Source organism: Protomyctophum parallelum (assembly GCF_964188405.1).
Source record: "Protomyctophum parallelum genome assembly, chromosome: 12".
NCBI classification, from domain to species: domain Eukaryota; kingdom Metazoa; phylum Chordata; class Actinopteri; order Myctophiformes; family Myctophidae; genus Protomyctophum; species Protomyctophum parallelum.
Genome location: NC_139712.1, coordinates 16,722,207 through 16,738,738, shown reverse-complemented (window position 1 = coordinate 16,738,738; position 16,532 = coordinate 16,722,207). Strand labels below are relative to the sequence as shown.

At 43.2% G+C, this 16,532-nt stretch overlaps 1 protein-coding gene across 1 annotated transcript in view; it reads right to left on the bottom strand.

Moving 5' to 3' along the window:
• Positions 1–1,671: 1,671 nt before the first annotated feature.
• kcnh2b (potassium voltage-gated channel, subfamily H (eag-related), member 2b) overlaps positions 1,672–16,532 on the bottom strand; it is a gene marked incomplete at both ends in the record, with an annotated part of 282,521 nt that continues 267,660 nt past the window's right edge. The window contains 9 exons of the mRNA XM_083777655.1: positions 1,672–2,088; positions 2,654–2,746; positions 3,734–3,839; positions 4,793–4,997; positions 5,315–5,459; positions 6,989–7,137; positions 7,839–7,944; positions 8,749–8,942; positions 10,435–10,687. Of these exons, the coding sequence (XP_083633781.1) occupies positions 1,672–2,088; positions 2,654–2,746; positions 3,734–3,839; positions 4,793–4,997; positions 5,315–5,459; positions 6,989–7,137; positions 7,839–7,944; positions 8,749–8,942; positions 10,435–10,687 (1,668 nt within the window). The remainder of the gene's footprint in view (positions 2,089–2,653; positions 2,747–3,733; positions 3,840–4,792; positions 4,998–5,314; positions 5,460–6,988; positions 7,138–7,838; positions 7,945–8,748; positions 8,943–10,434; positions 10,688–16,532) is intronic.

Genomic DNA, 16,532 nt, shown 5'->3' with positions numbered 1-16,532 from the left:
ATTAAAACTCAATCACTGATCTCGTCTTGCCAGTGTTTGCATATTGTACTGTACACATAGAATAATGGCGCATTCATTGTAAACTGGCAAACTGGTCGATTCAATAAAGGATAACTGTATTATACAAGGTGAGAAAACGTTCTGGGGCTCTACAAAGTACCGGCCAGTTTCTGAGGTAGAAAATTCAATCAACTGTAATAATTTAATGTTTCTTTGTTGGTAGTACACATGGTTTAGTCACATATTGGAAATGTAGGCAAAGTAGGCCAATATGTCATCCCTGCTAACGTCTGATGTTGTTTCATGCTCCTACGCGTTAACCACTATATAATTCAGTGACCGGGGTCCCCCAGGGGTCCATACTCGGTCCCCTCCTTTTTAGTCCTTCTACACCAAATCTCTTCGGTGAAAATAGCCTATAATGACATACCCAGTACCACACAGGGACACTAGGGTTCATACGTGTCATAGACTATTCAATTCTGCATCCATGATATATCTGGATGTCATGGCTAGTAGCAATTACGTGGATGGCTGTTTTCTTTAGTTTTTTGCAACGTTCCAGTGTTAACATGAAAGGTCACCAGTTCACCGGTTTAAGACAACTGCCTAAACTCTGAAGACAACTGTACTCCGTTCTCCACTAACTAGCAAATCTGTACAAGGGTTACGACAGGACATCTGATATGTTCATCAAGTAATTCATGGCTTTTTAGACCATCCAGTCCCCACCCCTGAGGTGCAAACCAGCCAATCCAGTGTGCTATTGGGGGCCTTGGCTCTGCCTATTGGGGCAGGACATCAGGAGGAAAGAAGTGAACCAATGACGTGACAGGACAGCAGGTTTCTCGTTAGGCCAGCTAACACTAGAGTTCACCAACCACTTTGTTTTATCAGAAGCGCCACAAACATGATGAATATAATAATAATAATAATAATAATAATAGTAGTAGTATAGTAGTAGTAGTAGTAGTAGTAGTAAAGATTTCAGTGCAAGACGTAAATGGCTACTTGTCGTCACGCTGTTTGTCATCGCTGTATCATCTTTGTCGGTCATCGAACACTGGATACAGCAGTAAAGGGATTTGTTTACATGAGAGCAGTTACTGTGTGCGTGCGTTCGTGTGCATGTGTGTGCATGCACATGTGTGTGTGTGTGTGGTCATGCATAGAGGACCACTAACTGGTCCAGACCAGGTCAAACTGTATTCTTTTCCATAAGAACCAGAGGTCCTCTCTACTGTGTGTGTGTGTGTGTGTGTGTGTGTGTGTGTGTTGTGCCGTTGTGGAGTTCCCAAAGCTCCAGAGGCCTGCTGGGACAGCAGGAGGAGGGCGAGGCCTCCACACTTGGTCCTGAAGCCCAACAACCACTCAACCAGTGTGTCCTACTCTGAGGGCTCGGAGGTGAACCGTAGAGGTGAAGATAGCTGGACAGGGTCTGAAAGGGTTGAGAGGTGAGAAGGAAAAGCCTCCTTTTGGACCCTGGACAGGGTCTGAAAGGGTTGAGAGGTGAGAAGGAAAAGCCTCCTTTTCGGCCTGCATCAATCTCCAAAGTGCTCAAATAGGAGGGAGGGAGGGAGGGACAACTTTAGTCAGAAAATAAGTAAGCCCTCTTTTTCTCTCCCTGTACCCGTCCCTCCATCCACCCCCTCTCCTCCCTCCGCCTCCTCCTTAGCTCCCCCCAGGGTGGGAGCTGTGTCTCTGTGGCGTCCGTGAGTCCAGAGGCGTCTGTGATTCCTGGAGGGACAGCCGCCGCTGGGCGTCAGCCTCAAGGGACGATGCCCTCATACTTATCTCCGACCCAATGTCTATCCCTGCCCCCATACTTGAACCAATCCCAGTCTGGGTCCCCATCACGGCTCCGGCCCCTAATTCCTGCCCTGCCCCTGAAACCCCAGGCAGTCCAGCCCCACCTCCACCTCCAGCTCCAGACCCCAAACCCAGCTCCAGCTCCAGATGCTGCCCCAAACGGTCCACTCCAAACTGGGCTTGGTGGCCCAGGCTGGGGTTGATCAGCGATGTGTCCTGGGGCACCAGAGAGTCTAGGGACTTGGTAGAGAACTCTTCAAAGTCCTGGGGGTCCAAGATCTGCGGGTGAAGACCAGAGGGGAGATCCCAGTTATCTCTGAATCTCTACGCAAATAGCTCAAAGTCACTTTTGGGAGGAATAGTTGTGACCAAAAACTATTTGGCAATTGGCATAAATAATCAAGTCCATGCACTTGAGGTTGGCGAGGTTGGTTTGAAAAATATAAAAAGGCCTTTAATTCAATCAGCTAGAATCGTTTAATCATTGACTGCCGGATATCTTATTTTGAAGACCATTAACTCCTGGGCTGAGAACCGGACGTTAGCAATGGCTATTAGGCATGGCCTTTTTTTATTCACCTGAAAATAACCCAAACCAGCGGTTATGAGCCGGTAACATGTTCGCTTTGATCAAAAACTAAATCTGGGAAATAGATAAAAATGGGTTTTAAAAATCCAGTTGTCATTGAAGAGGATTTTGCAAACTGAGTACACTGATGTGCAGATTTGATACATTTTCATTATGTTGAAGTTTTGATCCAGGCACCCAGCCTAGTGGGTATGGGGATGAGTCTGTCTTCACAGCCTCTATCTCCTCCTACTATACATACAGTAAGTACAGTACCTGTGACAGTGAGGCCAGGCTGTCTGTCTCTAGAGGTGTCATAGGCTGAACCATTCTATCTCCAGGGCCTGGGCCTGGGAATGATGACGAAGCCTGCACACAGAGACAGCTTCAGTTTCAATTGAACTGAAGCTAAAATTGAATCTATAACTGTAATCTCCCAATTCTCGCGCGCACACACACACACACACACACACACACACACACACACACACACACACACACACACACACACACACACACACACACACACACACACACACACACACACACACACACACAGTATCTTTTTTTAGCGTTGAGATGCCTTTTGACACCTCCTGGTCCAAACGCCTCCCCGCTGAGATCGCAACTGTGTTCTCTACGCACGGGAACACCGTTTTTAGAATCATAATATCTTATGCTCTCTATGGGAACACAGTTTTTAGAATCATAATATCTCTGTCTATGGGAACACAGTTTTTAGAATCATAATATCTCTGTCTATGGGAACACAGTTTTTAGAATCATAATATCTCTGTCTATGGGAACACAGTTTTTAGAATCATAATATCTCTGTCTATGGGAACACAGTTTTTAGAATCATAATATCTCAGATTCTTCAGATCCCCGGGTTACAAAATGTATGTTTTGGGTGAGTTAAATAACATTCGCGGGACCCGTTACATAGCGACAAATCACTTCCTGACTCTCGGTTTCCGAGTGAAACGTCTTTCAAGCCAAAGGTGTCTCCAATATAAAAATGACTGGCTATATTCAGACAGCAGATGGGGTTGTTGCCGGTAAATGAGTTAACCCAATTAGACCTGAGGACGATTCTACACGCTCTGAAAGAATATATATTAAAAGATTTGCACCACATTTTCACGATTTTTCAAAAATAGCAGACCTACAAGCTCGAGCTTGTAGATCTGCTATTTTTCAATAGCTAAAGCATGACATAATGCTTAAAACACCAAAAGAGGTTCCCGCCCCCAAAATGGCTTAAACACAGGCAAGGTTTGAGACGCTCTTGCGTGCGCGCAAGTACGTAGGTATGTGTGCGTGTGTGCGTGCGTACGTGTGTGGGTGTCTTTCTACCTGAGGTGGAGAGGACACGGCGCTGTACGCAGGAGGGACCAGAGACATCTGTCTCTGTAGAAGCTGCAAGATGGCTCCGATGTCTGTCGTCATACGACTCTCCAATCTAGTTTAGAGACAACAGCAGTTCAATTAGATAGATCAATTACAGACTGTCAATTATAAGAATCAAGAATTTTGTGCCATAGATATAGCAAATAAAGGTAGGTTACACCAGCAAGGATGTTGCTACTCCGGCATGTTGGGTTTCACATAGCCTCGATACCCAGGCTTTCATTTCGTCTGCGCGAAAGATGAAAGCCTGGAAAAAGCCGTGGGCTGAACCAGTCTAAAAGTGGGAGTCAACCCTTCCGGGTGGGCGTCGCTCTAAATGATGTGACGTAGCGCTGCACTAGGGGGGAGAGGAGGGGCCGGGGGTGACGGACAGATCGATGAGATCCAATCAGGGTGCGCGCATTTCTGAGGCGCGACCCGCCCCTCTAGACGAGAAATGTCTCTGTTTGGGTCAGGCTAGGTTTCACATAATACTTGGCAGTGATGTGCGGGTCAGGCTTTTTTCATAACCCGCCCGCCCCCACAGTACTACCTGTGTGTGTCTTTGTTTAGTCTACAAATAATAGTCTAAAAAATAATAAAAAATTCAGCGTTACATGAACAAAGAGGCTGCAGTCATAAGAGAAAGGGTCCACGTCATCCACTCTTATCAACCATTAAGCTGTCTGGTGTCATCATCTTTCTATAGCCAGGACTAGGCAACTAACAGCAGATGGAGGAGACCTCAAAACATTCAAATAAACTAATACATCTATATAGGCAAATTTTCATACAGAGAGAGAGAGGCATAATTGCTCTGAAATCTTGACTGTCCGCCCGACCCGCGGGCCAACCCTTGGGACCAGCGGGATACGGGTAGGCCTGCGCATGCATCACTAATACTTAGCTTAGCTGTATATTCCAAAGGATGAGCGTGCCGTGTACAAAGGTGTGTGTGAGCGTACGTGCGTGCATTTGTGTGCATGCGTGTGTGCGTTTGCATGTGTGTGTGTGTGCGTGTCCTGCCTGTTGAGTTGCTTCTGCAGCAGGTCCAGGCGGTGCTCCAGCAGGTTGCGCTGCTGTCTGCTGAGGTTGTGGAGAGGTGTGTGTGTGAGAGGGGGAGGTGAGGAGGGGAGGGGGAGGCTGCAGCGAGGCAGCTCCTGGTACTGACGACCGCCGCTCGACCTCTCACCCCAGAAGTTGAAGATATTGGACACGCCTGATAACGCACCTGAGAGAGAGAGAGAGAGAGAGAGAGAGAGAGAGAGAGAGGGAGAGAGAGAGAGAGAGAGAGAGAGAGAGAGAGAGAGAGAGAGAGAGAGAGAGAGAGAGAGAGAGAGCGAGAGCGAGAGAGAGAGAGAGAGGGAGAGAGAGAGAGGGAGAGAGGGAGAGAGAGAGAATGAGAGCGAGAGAGAGAGAGAGGGAGAGAGAGAGGGAGAGAAAGTGCACAGTGGGACGGCCATTGTTTATTTTACTGTGAAAAACATATTTCCTGTTGGATAACGATGAATGTCTACGAGTATTGCGTTAGATTCTATTGTCTTATACCTGTGAGGGCGTTGCAGGTGTTTCCTGTCCGGGACTGGGGCTCTCCCTCTGGGTTCTCGTTGAAGTTCAGGGGCGACGTTTGATCTGTAACGGTCTCGGCCGTGGCAGACGGAGGGATGGGGCACAGCACCACAGACTCCTTCCCCTTGTCCAAGACAGTAGTCTTTATTTATTATTACAGTAAATAAGCTATTAAGCACCATTCACATCACTTACCAAAAATGTAAAGGACCTACAACACCATGAATTTCAACTTTTCCTATTTTGTTATGTATTTTGGGCTCCCCTACGTGTCTTCTATCCCCACAAATACCCAATTTTGAACAATCAGGCTTTCTCATCATATCTGGGTTTTTATGTACCTATACATTGGTCTGAGAACAGGCCAACAAATGTGCTGCTACTCATGATGTCACAAGCATCTCCATTCTCTGTATAATTACTCCCACTCTTCAGTTCACCTTATTATAATGAGTCTAAGATGTGGGCGGGGATAGCTGGGATGAATACCGGATGACTCGCCCCGGTGCTTGCCCGTTTTTCCTCCCGGAATTGTCACCAGTGAGGGGGATAACTTTGTAATATGCTATTGGCAGTTTGTATTCTTTTTGGAAAAATATAAAAAGATACTCCTGTAGAAAGGCTATATTATTTTACTTATATTGACCCTATAAACAATTTAGTATTATTTAGTATATGTAAGGTTTTGCACACTCAAATGGTACCTCGTCAGATAATCCCCACATAGCCTACAACAACTTCTGTGAACAGACTTCAATGTAGTAGCTTTTCATAAATTTTATTTGTACTTAGGCTGTCTGCTGTCATGAAAGTTTATAGTTAGAGAAATTCAAAGTCCAGCCGTCTGCTGTCCAGCCTCTCTTTTTTAACCTAAGACTTTTGACCTTTACCCTAATAAAAGTAGGTAAAATAATTGTAATATATGTTTTTTTGTGATCATTAGAATGTCTAGAACATGTTTTATTCATTATTGTGAAAGATATCCCCCAAATGTAAAATATTAATTTATTATATTATTATATAATTATTATAAATTTTTCATCAAACTTAATTTCTTTATTTTTTTTAACATATTTTTTAGTCTCAGTCCTAGTAGTACAAAGTAGTAGTAAGGTTGAAATCTATTTTTTGCAAGTAGAAATGAATGCGGGTGTTAGAGGGTTAAGGCAGAGAGAAATTACTGGAAATATCGGAGTGTTGATTTAAAATCAAAACTTTGGAAACGCGTTTGAGGGACATAAATATTAAATGAAAACATGAAGATCAAACTCTGTCACCAATTAGTAACAACATCACAGCTAGCGTCTCCATCTCCTGGGGATGAATTCCTTTGCAGATGGAGGCTGAGAACAAACACGGCCACATCTAAAGCCTTCTAGGCTCTTTTAGAAACGGGAGAGAAAGTGATCTTCTGAGGTAGCAATCTGCCTAATAGCGATCTGTTGTAGATCAGTTGTCTTTTTGAAGATTTTAAAAAGATTCTGGAAAATATCGGGGGGAAAAAAGTGTAGGACAAAACTGTAGGAAAGTAATAAATGATACAAAAACAAAGGAAACTCGTTAAAAAGTGTCGGTGACACATTAGGAAACATTGCATTAGTGCGTTAGTGTGTGTGTGTGTGTGTGTGTGTGTGTGTGTGTGCAGAACTCTACCTCATCACCACTGGAGTGGGAGGAGACTGAGCTGCGACGCTCCTCCCACTCTGGCTTCAGCAGAGCCTGTTTGTGATTGGCGGCCGACTCCCTCCGTCTCCGCCGCACGTGCTTCTGGTTCTTTTTAATCTCCCCTGCGTCTGCACTATCTGGACGGGGGGGGGAGAAACGTTATACTGACGTTAGAAATGTTGAGTATGGGTCCCCAGCATGTAGAAACTGATGGATGCTAACTTGCATTATGTTGAGCAATTTTCATAATTGGCATAATATGTGACCATACCATTAACAACCTATAGAAGGCAAAAGAAAATGTAGCATGTGACGTGTCAAACTAAACTAGGGGGTTTTCATGATGCTGAATCCATTCCAAGCATTAGTTTTGCACAGAAAAACACTCCTTTGGCTAAAAACGGCCATAGCCTTCATCACAAATGTGATGTCAGCACATTTGGGCAAGTGGCTATGGTCGTTTTTAGCCCAAGGAGTGTTTTTTTCCCCAAAACTAATGTTTCCAAATAATTGTAGTGGAGTAAAAGTACAACATTTGCATCTAAAATGTAGTGGAGTAGTACTGACATTTTGAAATGCTCCGGTAAAGTAAAAGTACCTCAAAATTGTACAGTACTTATGTAAATGTGATTAGTTTCCACTTTCCACCACTGACCCTACACCCGATGGAACATGGCAAATATGTCAAAGATGGCCGATACTTAACAATTAGGATCACTCGCATCGACGTGTTTAATTATCAAACCAATACATTACATGGTCAGTGAAACTCAATTACAACAAACCCAGACACTCCAGAGCGTTTGTCGTCGTAACGAATGATCCGCTGAGGGCTCACCTTTCTCTGTACGCCGCCTGAACGACAACTTGCGTCTCCGCAGTTTGTTGAACCCCACGCCGTCGTCGTCGTCGTCGTCGCCCGGAGAGCCTGGAATCATGTTGGTCTGAGTGGATCAAACGTGAGATGTTAAACTGTCTTTTATAAGCAAGATTAATCGTATATATATATATAGGGTTATATATGTGTCAACAAACCCCATTAGTTAGTTAACCCATTTTGACCTGAGATCAGATTCTAAAAATGTCTTCTACATCCTGACAGTTTTCTGAAAAAGCTATGTTTCTATGTCAGTGGTTCTTCGATTTTTCAAAAATAGCAGACCTACAAGCTCATAGCGCGCCACCGAGTGGCGTGCTATGAGCTTGTAGATCTGCTATTTTCCAATAGCTAAAGCATAACATAATGCTAATACCAAAAGGGGTTCCCGCCCAAAAACGGTTAAAGATGGAGTGCTGTGATTCCCCCCCCCCCCCCTGAAACATTTTATTCCAAAAAAGTGTACAGAAAGTGTTTGGCCACACCAGTTACCCACCCATACCTAGTTTACACCTTAGCACCACCCACCTGAACTTAAGCCTCGCCCATCGCTGTTGTTGTATGATAATGGGGGAGGGGTTAGGGTTATGATGTCACTAAAGAGTTGTATTTCGATTGAGACTTTTGACTCAAAAGCTTTCAGCTTTCAGGAAGAAACCAAAAATACACTGGTAAGACATATTTGAATATTATAACCACACCTGGGTGTCTATTAGTTTAGACTTTAGAGTAATGTCCAAAGACACATAAAAAACTGAAAAAGTACAAAAATCATGGCACTCCATCTTTAATTTCAATACATCCAGCTGGTGCTCCAGGTCTAAATTATTCCAAAAAAAGAAAGAAAAACGACAGTACAGTTTAAACTCACGTCACGGAGGTTGAATGTGATTTCCAGGTTGGCCCAGAAGTTCTCACAGAACTCGGGGTACATGTCCAGGACTTCCAGAACGTCTTCTCTGTGGATCTTATGGAGGTCACAGTAGGTCAGAGCTCTCACATCAGCGTTGGACTTGCCCGGTCGGGCGTACAGGTTGATGGGCTCCCCGAAGATGTCATTTTTCCCTGTGAATTAGAGAAGGTTAAAACAGCTTGACTCAAAAGCGAGGTTAGGGTTTAGTGCATGTTACTTTCTAGCCTGGTTTTAGCCAGAGTGACAAGTGGGTGTAAGTAGTTGCCTTGACAGACAGACTCGTCTAGCCAATCAGCGCAACAAAAAGCTGACGTCACCATAGTGCTAGTCAAGTGCTTGAAAAACGGAGTCTATGCACGTAGAGCTGTTTTGATCTTTTCTGTGGAAACTTAAACTTGTTGCGTCGAGGGCAGCCATTGTTGTGTTTAAAGTACTGCAGCATGTATGTTACGTCACCATGTACACATGGACCAATCAAGAGGGTGCTTTTCACTGTACGGACAGCAATTTATTGGCCCGATCATTTTCGGATTTATCCAGCTTCCGCATACACTCTGCCCATTGGCCAAGGTCCAGACTATACACTCTGCCCATTGGCCGAGGTCCAGACTATACACTCTGCCCATTGGCCGAGGTCCAGACTCATAACGGGAAGGATGTGTCAGTGAATCCACACTATGTGTCTGGACAAAGTCAGGCTAGTTTAGTTTCTTTCAATACACAATGCAACATGTTGCCGATTCAAGGCAGTAGTAGTAAGACTCTATGTTTACCAGTAGGGGGCTCTATCAACCAATCTACACATTTTTATGCAGTCCTTATTGAGTACTAAGAGTATTAAAACATTCAACCAACTGCTTTTCTGATGTTGTTTTTTTTGGTCAAAAGATTTATAAAAAAAAAATTAACAAAAAACAAAACAATAGCAACACACATACAGTACAAACAAACATGAAAAAATTAAAATAAAATAAAACAAAGTCGACATTCCGTGTCAAAAGTTGCATGTTACATCACATATTCCTAGGCATTTAGTGTTGTTCCTCATTCCCTTATTCTTTCTGTTCAGTCTTAAATGTTGTCCATTTGGACCATTTGTCCTCCATTAGTTCTTCCTGCAGTCTCAGACGGTGCTTTTCTGTTGGTTTAATCTCTTAGAGAAGTACTCTACTGTCAAAGGAATTCTCTACCAAAACAAACCACAAACTTAGATAAAAAAATGTGTTGATCTTACACAAAAGATACGTCATAGGACCTCTGTAAAAGAGATACTGTACGTCTTTGGTTTAACATGTGATGTAATGGGGTCTCTAATGGAAGACAACCTGCCTCACAAATATTACGGGAATATTCCTTTTGTTTTTTCTTGTGCTGCCTGCAAGCAATACGATATCAGACGTGTGAGCTTTTAAACAGAAATGATCACCAAGATGCTCAATAATTGTAGCCTGGCTAATAAGCCATACCGAATCAGCCGTTGGCAAAACAAAAATTGCCTGCGTGATTTTAGTCTGGCTTATTAGCCAGGCTACAATAATTGGGTTGCAGTGCCATTCAAAATGTGTTAACCCCAACAACTCCATTCCTCATTAAAAAAAATAAACACCAAAACAAGCCACCATCTGAAAAACTTTTTTTTTTTACCTAAGATGGCTACCACCACATCCCCTCTCAGGATCTCTATGGACCCTCTGGAGATGAAGTAGATGGCGGTGAGGACGTCTCCGGCATGGACCAGCGTATCCCCCGGGGGTGCATGGGTGGTCTTGAACTTCATGGCCAGAGCCCGGAGGCAGCCCTTGGTGGAGCCTTTAAAAGCCTTGCAGTTCTGCAGCAACGTGCGGTTCAGATGGAGACAGATGTCAGCCTGGAGGCACTCGGGGAAGCCTTTCAGCACCTTGGAGAGGAGAGGAGAAGCAGAGAGGACATACTTAAGCCCCATTTAGACCTGAGATCGTTTCTATAAATGCCTTCTAAATCCTGACAGTTTTCTGAAAAAGCTATGTTTCTATGTCAGCCGTTCTTCGATTTGTCAAAAATAGCAGGCCTACAAGCTCGTAGCGCGCCACTCGGTGGCGCTCTATGAGCTTGTAGATCTGCTATTTTTCAATAGCTAAATCATAGCTAAATCATAGCTAAATCTGCTATTTTTCAATAGCTAAATCATAACATAATGCTAACACCAAAATGGGTTAAGCCCCATTTAGACCTGAGATCCATTCTACAAATGCCTTCTAAATCCTGACCGTTTTCTGAAAAAACCTCTGTTTCTGTGTCAGTGGTTCTCAGACATTGTAATTGGCCGCCGACCCACATCTGAAAAGATGTTGTTCCGGGGACCCCCCCAGAAGCAAATATTTGAGTTGAAAGAAAAGTATGATGGCACAGAGGAAAGAGGGAGATGGGGATTAGAAAGGAAAGGAGGGAGGGGAACAGAGAGAGGATAAATAGTGGACGGAAGTTAACAAAAGGAGGGAGAAAACACATTAGATAAGCAGTTATATATCATGGTAATAGGTGCATTTTATCGCGCATTGTTAGAAAACACATCACATAAACAGTTATATATCATGGTAATAGTTGCATTTTATTGTGCATTGTTAGAAAACACATCACATAAACAGTTATATATCATGGTAATAGGTGCGTTTTATTGCACATTGTTAGAAAACACAGTTAATTAACTTTAAGATTCTGGCTATCGTTTATAGTTTATTTCAAATATGAGATTTCTCATCTTTCTAAACATTGGGGGACACGTAGTAGATATTAACATGAAATGTGCAAACCAAAAAGTCCCTCTGTTTGTTTAAATGGTCATCTGAGATGTTTAGATACGTCACTGCAAAGTGAGTCAAAATCCGACGGGTCACCTAGGTGTTGAGTGAAACAGAGCCGGCAGGATCGCAGCTCCTAATTAATGGATGTTTGCAATTTTAATGAGATCTGTGAAAATGGGCTCTTCTATTGTTCTACAGCTCATTGGCCCAGAGACGTGACCTAAAACACTCACAGGTCACCTCAGCTATGTATAGCTGCTAGAAGCTCCACCCGCCTGCGTAATTCTCTCTCTCTCTCTGACTATACTTAGATCAGGGATCTGCAACCTTTTTCAAAGAAGTGTCATGTTTCTATTTTCTAGACATGTCAGTGTGTATGTCAACATACATTTTAATGACACCACATCGATCAAATTCCAACATATTTTGATTGTCCACGAAGATAACATGTTCCCTTATTTTTTTATATTTTCTTTCACATTGGTATAATGATCATTAGACTCAATAACCCAGCTATCTCCCAGACTCCAGGCCCGGGTTTAAACAGCTCCACTGGAGGGGGCAGGGGGAAATTGTAAAGGCTCATACATAGTCTGGACTTTCGGTGGTGAGGTGACCACCGAACTACAACATGACGTCACTGAGCCGTTCTGTCTGTTTTTACTCACCACCGCTCAACATTATTTCAGCTCCGGTGGTCAGCTCACCATCGGAGCGGTGGTCACCTCACCACCGAAAATCCAGACTATGAATAAGGGGAATTAAGGGGGGCGACATTCCCCAGACCAGTCGAGTCTGGGGAGTGTCCAGTCGAGTGCTCCAGTTTTATTTTATGTGGTTAGTCTCTCCTGAAGTGACCAGGTATCATCATTTGAATAAACGTGTTGCTATTTTAAATAAACTGTGGTAGTATCGCGATGTACTGGATTATGCTGAGAGGGATGAGTCGACGTCATCAGCTACTCTTTTTGCCTAAATTGTTTGTGTTGTGGTTACCAAAATTAATATATCTATGCATTAGGATCTACATCATCATCATCATTTTTCGACCGCGGTCGAGATCATGGATTTCACAATGCCACGCCAGACCTCCCGGTCCTTCATTGCCATCCCCAGTTCCTGCTTACTGATGCATGTGTCCCTAGCGATGACATCAGGGAACGACAGTTTTCTACCTCTGGTCTGCTTTGAGGCAGGACTCCAGAGAACATGGGAAGATATAACCTCATTGTCAGCTCTGCAGCAGTGGCCGGCAAACTGTGTTCTTCTGAATTGGACTAGTGAAGAAACATGGGGAAGGTTGCCGTATATTAGCCGATGGGTGGCTCTTCTAAGATAGATTTTGCGCTCTCATTAGAAGGCGGGTGTAAGTGCCATCCAACCGTTTCTCTTGTTTCTTTGAAAGTGTCCATGTCTCGGAGCCATAGAGTAGAATCGGCTCAACAGTCGTCCTAAATATTTTTACTTTTAACTAGTGCTGTCAGGCGATTACATTTTTTAATCGCGATTAATCGCATGATTTGTGTAGTTAATCGCGCGATTAATCGCAATTAATCGCAAAACCTTTTTTGCTCTAAATTCAATGATGAACTGAAAGAAAACGCTGTATTTTAGAGATGCTCCGATCAGGTTTGACAACATTAATGTTACTCTTTTTATTTACCTTTTTTCCACATGACGTATGAAAAGACAAGTGCAATGTGCATTATTTTATGGCTTGCCCATTTTCTCTCTTTTGAATAATTCTGTGAAATTAGCACATTCAACACAAACAACTGTTTCCATAAAACAAACTAACATAGGCTACTTCTCTATAAGCAGAATCATGAATAGGCCTATTTAATTTATACAAAAGAAGAAGAGAGACAGCAATGTGTTTGTGGCTCAAACTTTGTCTAATATTGTTTTAGAGCAGTGGTTCTCAAACATTTTCATGCCAAGAGCAAAGGACCCCCAATATTTTTTCAATCTACAAAAATAATCCCAAAATCGCTTATAAATTAAATTAAATTAAATTAAATTACTTACTAATCGCTTATATGGCAACACTGGCCAGAAACGACCAGTGTTGCTTCTTTTTGTCTTATTTTGTATAGACCTAGGTGGCTTGTTTCTGCCATAGAGTTATACTGGCAACACCTCTGGCTAGCTGGTGCTGCTGCTCCGTCTCGTCTCTGTGTGTGCTTTGGCAATGTAAACGTATGTTTTCTCATGCCAATAAAGCCCTTTGAATTGAATTGTGTCAGTCCCTGCTCCGTGACTGGGAGATGGGACTGTCGATAGTCTGGATACTAGTGGATAGAACTTTCTGTTACAGTTAAATCAATATAAAAGTACCACACAACTGAAAAGTACCCCCGACTGTGACGGTGTGACCGCAAGTTAGAAACGTGTGTCAGTGTGTGGCTATAACGAGTCACAGCTGTTTATAATGCGATGCAAAATTAACAGCGGGGGTTTTGCTTTGGGTCTGGATGGATGAATTGCACAGGTTTCTCAAGCTTCTTTGGACTGGAACGTACAACACGAGCAAAACCTTTGTGAAATGTAAATGGAAGGCTGTTACTCCACTTAAAACATCCTAACAACGGGTCTGGGAAGGGAGTGCAATGCAGGAACCAGTATTCCTCAACATCCCGCCTGCCAATCGCTGTGATGTTTTTTTTTTTGCGTTAATGCGATAAAAAAAATAGTGCCGTTAATAAGGTGTTGCGTTAATGCATTAATAACGCGTTAACTTTGACAGCATTACTTTTAACGTCTTACTAAGCTGGGATGACCAGATCTTATGCATGTCATTGCAGGCTGACCAGGCCTAGTTTGAAAGTCCTTTTGGGAAGAAGATATATATGAACCCAAATACTTGTATAGTCATCAACCTGTTTCAAAGGAGTGTTGTTAAATGTTTTTATAATGTGGTTATTGTTGGATTTGCATATATTTACGTGTATTTTCGTCTCGTCTACTGCACAGCAATGCTCTTGCTCCAAGGAAGTCTGGAGCACTCTGGTGGAGCTGTTGCCCCCGCGACCCGACTACGGATAAATGGTTGAAGACGGATGGATGGATGGATAGATGGACAGCAATGCTGTTCTATTGCACAGAACAAGTCCATATCTTTCATCACGTATTATTCTTTTACATTTTTTGGTTCACTGCACTCAAGTCATCGCCCCTCCACAGCTGCAGCTGCTGTTTACCTTGTAATGTGAATGCACAAAGCGAGCGTTCTGTATTATGTTATAATCACTTTGTGCATGCAATATATATGGTTGGAGCTGAAGAAATGTTTAGGGTGGGGTGGGGTAGTGCCACGCACATGCTAACGTACCGTACATACAGCAGCATTCAATGATTGTGCATTCAAACAGCAGATGTGTGCATCTCACACTCTCAGTCTTATCTTCAACTTTACCATCCATTCCCCATCTTAAGGTCCTTACACACTTACAGTATACCACCAATAAAGTCATGAATGAATGACGCATCAATGGATAGTTTCGAGAAGAAATATTCAGTGGCGATTTACGAATCGTTTATTTGTCACACATTTGTGTGTGTGAAGATCTGTAGCCTTATCATTTTTATTCCTGTAATAAAGACTAAATCGGTCACAGCGAATTAACCACTTTCACCCTATTTTGGGTATGACATTATAGGCAAAAAGAAAATTGTGGAATCCAAAAATGAACATATATTATTTTTACAGAAATACACATTGCATCGCGAACTTGCAGATCAACTATTTTCCACAACTGTTATGCAATACTGATACTACTATTAGTATTAATAATTATACTTATATAATTATAATTATACCTCCCACGGGCAGGGCTGACGTACCAGGCATATTCCCGGTGGGCCGCGACCGTAGGGGGCCGCCATGACAGGCAGGCAGGCCACTAGGCGGCAGGCCACCAGGAAAGGTCCGGGCGTGCTGCCATTCTGCCAGTGCCATCATGATAATGTCACTGTACCTGTATCAGTGAGTGACCCTCTACAAAGGGTTGTGTAGTTGTCTGTTGGTTAGTATCATTTATGTTGTTCTGTAAAAGTGGTGGTATTAGGGCTTGTTTGTTTGTGTGTGCCTCAACGGAGCAGGCGGTAGAGTTTCTGCTATCTGCGCGCTGGTTGTGGTGGGCCGGTCTGGGCCAAATTCACGTGAAAATGACCAGGCCGAATTATTTTCTCAGTCCTGCCCTGCCCACGGGGCAGCACACCTAAACCTAACCTTAACCCTCTCGCCAACCTTAACGCACCCCTCACCAACCTTAATCCGGTCGTTTTAACGCACCCCTCACCAACCTAATTCCGGTCGTCTTAAAGGACCACTTCACCATTTTTCAACCTATCTTCATATACTAGGTCCTCACTAATAATCAATAATCATCTAAACATTGTTGTAAAAAAAATCTTGTTTAAACAAAAGTCCCCTAAGGATGATGTCACTGGAAGACGGTTTCTGATCTGCCCACAGTCCTATATGAGACACAGACTGAGAAAGAAATTGTGTCATTTTTTTCATGATTATTAGTGAGGACCTATTATATGAAGATAGGTTGAAAAGTGGTGAAGTGGTCCTTTAACGCACCCCTCACCAACCTTAATCTGGTCATTTTAACACACCCGTCACCAACCTTAATCTGGTCATTTTAACACACCCTTCACCAACCTTAATCCGGTCGTTTTAACGCACCCCTCACCAACCTTAATCTGGTCATTTTAACACACCCCTCACCAACCTTAATCTGGTCATTTTAACACACCCCTCACCAACCTTAATCCGGTCGTTTTAACGCACCCTCACCAACCTTAATCTGGTCATTTTAACACACCCCTCACCAACCTTAATCTGGTCATTTTAACACACCCTTCACCAACCTTAATCCGGTCGTTTTAACGCACCCCTCTCCAACCTTAATCTGGTCATTTTAACACACCCCTCACCAACCTTAATCCGGT